General features: G+C 46.5%; 1 protein-coding gene across 2 annotated transcripts in view; it reads left to right on the top strand.

Moving 5' to 3' along the window:
* Positions 1–1752: 1752 nt before the first annotated feature.
* Positions 1753–6000, top strand: part of LOC105476686 (Yip1 domain family member 6) — a 42241-nt gene continuing 37993 nt past the window's right edge. Inside the window, exon 1 of one of the 2 annotated variants that reach the window (XM_011732835.3) lies at positions 1753–1879. In XM_011732835.3, the coding sequence (XP_011731137.1) occupies positions 1823–1879 (57 nt within the window). In that variant the 5' untranslated portion in view covers positions 1753–1822. Of the gene's footprint in view, positions 1914–6000 lie in introns of both variants that reach the window. The other variant, XM_011732838.2, reaches the window with a different exon arrangement.

Raw genomic sequence — 6000 nt, 5'->3', positions numbered from 1 at the left:
TGGGATTACAGGTGTGAGCCGCCGCGCCGGCCGGCCTGTCCTCCTCTTAACCTGGCACCAAGGCTACCTTGAAATACGTGGCCAAGAGGGCCAATAGATGAGGTTAGAAGGGGTAGAAGCTAGGGGCTTGTGGCTAGGGAGAGATAGCTAATTTTGGAGGCTGGCAAGGAAATAGCAGACATTATCAATGGCCTCAGGGAAGTGGGATGGGATGTGGTGGTCTGGTAATCATAGGGTGGGAGGATGAGGTGAGAGGCTGAGGCTGGAGTTGGGGCATTTGTAGATGATATTCCCTTGCAATTACAAAAAGATTTCATATCTACTGGCTTAAATTTTAATATCACTTCCACCAGTATTTGTGCAAGTACTAAAATTGTACTTGGTCAGAAGGGGAATTATCGTAAATAAAACAAAACAACAAACACCAAAAAAAAAAAAAAAAAAAAAAAAAACCTCCATTCGTTTGGAATTTTGTCCCTCCACATTCCACATTCTTCCTTCTTAAGTTTACTACTTGGATTGCCGTGTGTGTGTGTGTGTATATATATATATTATATAAAACATTTTTATTTCACACCCATCCCCTGTGTTGTTGGTCAAATGCTTAACACCACCAAAGGGCACTCAGGCATCCTGGATGCTGATGCTGTCAACAATGGCTGCATGGTCTGACTACATTTTAGCCTGGGGCCAACGTAAACTGGGACCAGAAATACCGTGAAAGTCCAAAAGGATGAGATAAGGAAAAGAGGTTGGGACATGCAGATTATTTTTTATTTAAGTTATTCTCACAATAGTTACTCTCTTTTAGACCCTGAACATTTTCAGTACTTGCGCCAAATGGTTTAGCAACTTTTTTTTTTTTTTTTTTTTTTTGAGACGGAGTCTCGCTCTGTTGCCCAGGCTGGAGTGCAGTGGAGCGATCTGGGCTCACTGCAAGCTCCGCCTTCCGGGTTCACGCCATTCTCCTGCCTCAGCCTCCCGAGTAGCTGGGACTACAGGCGCCCACCACCACGCCCGGCTAATTTTTTTGTATTTTTAGTAGAGACAGGGTTTCACCATGTAGCCAGGATGGTCTCGATCTCCTGACCTTGTGATCCACCCGCCTCGGCCTCCCAAAGTGCTGAGATTACAGGCATGAGCCACCGTGTTTAGCAATTTTTGAAGTGGGATTAACAAGTTTGGTCAACGAAGCTTCTTGCCCGCCCACCCCCAGAGTGGGTGCCCGAGAAAAGTAATCCTGGAGGGTCGGTGTGGAGGCAGTAGAGAGGTTTATAAAAGTCAAGGAAGTGGGAAGAGGCTTGGGAGCAGAAGGAGAGGAGCAGAGTCAGCGGGGCAGGGGCGGCGGCGGAGGGAGCAGTAGGTTGGGGCTTGAACCCTTCATTCCGGGGCACGGAAACTTGAAGTCGCTCGGCGGCCGGGGAAGGGTAGGAAGAGGCAGGCTCTTTCCTAGAATCGCCGTGATAGAGGGTCTGGCACTCCAAGCCAACTCCTGAGAACGGGAAATGGGCGGGGGGGTCGGTGGGATGGAGAAGGCAGCAGTGGTCGCGAGAGCGAGGGAAGGGTCTGAGAATCTGGCTTGAGTGTTAAAGGCGGAGCGTGTCTAGCGGGACCTGTGGCCCGGAAGAAGCGAGACAAGGCGATGCGAAGCTGTCCCTGACACCCCGAGGACCGAGGGAGAGCGAAGGGCCGCGGCCGCCGGCCATTGCCAGGCGCCATTAGGTGACGCGGCCGCACGCGATGACGCGCTGACCGGCCGTGGCCTCCACGTCGCAGGTTCCGCAAAGACCTGTGGGAGCGACCCGGGAGAAGGAGGGCCAAGATGGCGGAAGCGGAGGAGTCTCCAGGAGACCCGGGGACAGCATCGCCCAGGCCCCTGGTGAGCTTGGGATCTGCGACAAAAGGGACCGAGGGTGAGGCAGAGTGCCCCCTAAAGAAGTCAGGGAACGGGCTCGTGGCCTGAGAGCTGGATCCCCTTCCGCCCGGCAGGCCCTTCCTGTACCCGACGCCAGAACCAGTCCCAACGCTACACCTGTTCTTTGTGCTAACCATTTTGCCCCATGCCCTCCTGGTTCCTTCCAGGTCTTTTTGTGAAACTCCGATCTTTCCTTTCCCATCCTCCCAGGGCTCGTCATCGTCCCCTACATTGTGTTAAATGGCGAACTTTAGGTGATTTCTTAAGTTATCTTTTCTTCTGCTGTCCCCTCATTTTTATCAAAACCTGTCACCAACCTTTGTTGAAGGAATGAGAGATTGCTTCCCATGGGACATTAACGTTTTATTGCTTATAACTTTAGTATTGACTTGTTCCGTGACCCCAGTAGGCCAGGTTTAACCCCTGCCATTCCTGTCGCAGCTCCTTGCCATTCTCTTCACCATACTTGTTCTCCTTTCTTATTTTTTACTTTTTTTTTTTTTTTTTTTTTAATCGAGACGGTTTTATTCTGTCACCCAGGCTGGAGGGCAGTGGCGCCGTCTCCGCTCACTGCAACCTCTGCCTCCCAGGCTCACGTGATCCTCCCACCTCAGCCTCCCTAGTAGCTAGGACCACAGGTGCATGCCACCACACCCGGCTAATTTTTTGTAGTTTTTGTAGAGATGGGGTTTTGCCATGTTGCTCAGGCTGGTCTCGAACTCCTGGGCTCAAGCTATCCTCCTGCCTCGGCCTTCCAAAGTGTTGGGATTACAGGCGTGAGCCACTGTGCCCAGCCAACTTCACCATACTCTCTTGCTCCTGTCTCTGCAAGGGATAGAATTTCCATTGCAAGCCCAAAGTGTGGACAAGTATTTTAAGAACACAGGCTTTGGAGTTAAACTTTACCTGGGATGGAATCCACCCACTTTGTGAGTTTGGGCAAGTCATTTTGTGGAGGGTGTTTCTTCATCTGTAAAATGGAGATAAAAATAACTGCCTCAAAAGAGTTTTTAGAAAGATCAAATGGCATAATTTATGTAACATGTCTAATACTATCAGTACCATCAACTGAGGAGTATAAAGAGGTCAACATTCTGCTCCTGTCCCTCTTCTCAATGTGTTTGGTTATATAGTAGTTGCTCACTAAATGGTTCTTCCCTTTCCTCTTTTTTTTCTTTTTTTTTTTTTCTCTTTTTCTTTTTCTTTTTCTTTTTTGAGGCAGAGTTTTGCTCTTGTCGCCCAGGCTGGAGTGCAATGGCACAATCTCTGCTCACTGCAACCTCCGCCTCTGGGATTTAAGCAATTCTCCTGCCTCAGCCTCCCGAGTAGCTGGGATTACAGGTGCCTGCCACTACGTCCAGCTAATTTTTGTATTTTTAGTAGAGATGGGGTTTCACCATGTTGGCCAGGCTAGTCCTGAACTACTGACCTCAGGTGATCTGCCTGCCTCGGCCTCCCAAAGTGCTGGGACACAGGTGTGAGCCATTGTGCCCGGCCCCCTTTCTTCTGTTTTGAATTAGCAACTTAACATAGTGAACTGAGCTAGGAGATCAGTGAACTTGATTCTAGTCCTAGCTCTGCTGCTTACTCTCTCCATTTGTTCACCTCTTCATTCACTCAACAAATATTTATTGAGTATCCATTACTATGTTCCAGGCACTCCTTTCGACACTGGGGATATGGCAATAAGAGTGAGTTGTGTTAAGTTCTATTATGACCTTGAGTAAAATCAGGCTGAACCCCAGTTTCCTCATTTGGAAAAGGGTGATAGGAACACATCACTGAATTAGCGAAGAGTACTAAATGAGATAATATACACGTAGTGCCTGCTAAGACATTGTCATAGGTGCTTAGTAGTTTTTAGTTTCTCTCTTTCATTTAAACTTCTCCACCCCTCTTCTGTGAAGCTTTCCCCCAGTTAACTTCAGTGGTTCTAATCACTCATTACTCAATATGCAGTCTGCTTCCATTCAACAAATGTTTAGTGAACTCCCACAATGAGTAATGCACTGTGCTAGTTGCTGTAGGGAATGCAAAGGGCCTACCTCTATAGTGCTACCAGTCTAAGTTGTAGGGATAAGACGAGTACACAATGCTAAAATAAGGCAGTATATAAGAGAAAGTTACACAAAGAATATTACAGAAATTTAAAGGAAAATGCTGTCATGTCCAGTTGGGGTGACCAAGCTACACGGTGGAAGTTATATTTGAAAGGACTTCAAAGGATGGGTAGGATTTGAAATTGCAGGTGAGCATAAGAGCTATCAATAACTGAGCACCTGCTACATGCTAGATATTGTGCTAGACATCCTCTGCGTATTTGCTAAACTTTACAGCAATCATTTCAGTTAGGTGGCTTTTAACTACATTTTATGTGCAGATGAGGATATGAGATGCAGGGAGGTTTGATGATTTCCCTAGGGTCTACATCCAGTTAGTGCCCATGCCTGATATTTGAACCTAGATCTGACTCTGAAGCCCAGACTATATCCATTTGTGCTACACAGCCTCTTGTGAACAAAGGCACAGATGTTGGAAGGTGCTAATATATATATAGAACAACAGGTAGATCACTTTGGCTGAAGCACAGGGAATTATTAGGAGATAAGCCTCCACATGTAAGCCTACTGAGTTAGGAAGGCAGTATGGAACAGTGGTGATTTGGTATGTGTACTCTGGAGTCGATTTGCTTAGGTTTGATTCTAAGCACTGTCACTTAACTAGCGGGATATTGGGGAAATTACCAAACCCCTCCTTGCTTCAGTTTCCCCATCTGTAAAATAGAGATATAACAATACTTAATTCATAGGGTTGTTAGGTGGAATGAGTTAACACATTGGATAAATTAATACAATAGAATGTCTGGCATATAATATTGCAATAAGTATTATTTCTTATTATCGACTACTAACCTGGGAGGCTTAATGGGCTACAAGGAGCCAGTGGAAATTTTTGAGGAGGGAAGAATTTGAAATCATGAATTGGACAACATAATAGAGGGTAAGTTACAGTGGGGGAATATCTGGAATCTAGAAGGGCAGTGAAGCTGTTGCAGTAGTTTTGGGAAGAAATGATAGGGATCTGGACAACAGCAGTGGCAGGAGACAAGAGGATTTCAGACAAGGCAGAATCCACGAGGGTTTGTAGTATGTGAAGGAGGATTTGTCTTAGATCAGTATTTTGCAAACTTTAGTGTGCTAGCAGTCATCTGGGGAATCTTGTTAATTTGCAGGTTCTGATTCAGTTGGTTTGAGATAGGGTCCGAGATTTTGCATTTCTAACAGACTCCCTGGTGATGCTGCTGCTGCTGCTCCCGGTACCACATTTTGAAGAGTATGGTTGTAGACACCCAAGAGTATAGTGACACTCTGAACAAAAATAGATAATATACAAGGAGGGTTAGCTGGATGAGGGCCTTAAAAGTTGATTAATTCAGTTTGGGACATGTTTAGTTTGCGATACTGGCAGGCCATTCGATAGATATCCAACAGGCAATTGGACTTTAAAACCTGTACTTCAGGGCTCAGAAGAGGTCACGCCTAGAGATGTTGCTTTAGGAGTCATCTGCACAGGGTTACAAAGACAGAATCTTGGGTAATGCCTGTATTTAGCGGGCAGGAAGAAAAGGTAGGCTGTAATAATGGCTGCAGTCTGGGGTCTTTTTTTTTTTTTTTTTTTTTTTGAGACAGAGTTTTGCTCTTGTCATCCAGGGCTAGAGTGCAATGGTGCCACCTTTGCTCACTGCAACCTCTGCCTCCCAGGTTCAAGTGATTCTCCTGCCTCAGCCTCCCCGAGTAGCTGGGATCACAGGCATGCACCACCATGCCCAGAAAATTTTTGTATTTTTAGTAGAGATGGGGTTTCACCATGTTGGCCAGGCTGGTCTCAAACTACAATCTGGGATCTTTGGAAGATCTCAGGCTGTGAGGAAGCTGGCCCCAGGTGAAGGGCTGGCTGGAGACCATGCCCACTGGCTATCCCTTCATCCACTCCTGGGAGCCAAGCCTCTTTGAGCTGATTCTGGCTTCATGCTTCCCCTTGTTGGTTCCTTTTTCCAGGATTTTGGTCAATAGTATAACCCATTT

Source organism: Macaca nemestrina, chromosome X (assembly GCF_043159975.1).
Source record: "Macaca nemestrina isolate mMacNem1 chromosome X, mMacNem.hap1, whole genome shotgun sequence".
Lineage (NCBI taxonomy): Eukaryota > Metazoa > Chordata > Mammalia > Primates > Cercopithecidae > Macaca > Macaca nemestrina.
The sequence above is the reverse complement of the archived record's forward strand: the minus strand, read 5'-3'. Positions and strand labels throughout refer to the sequence as shown.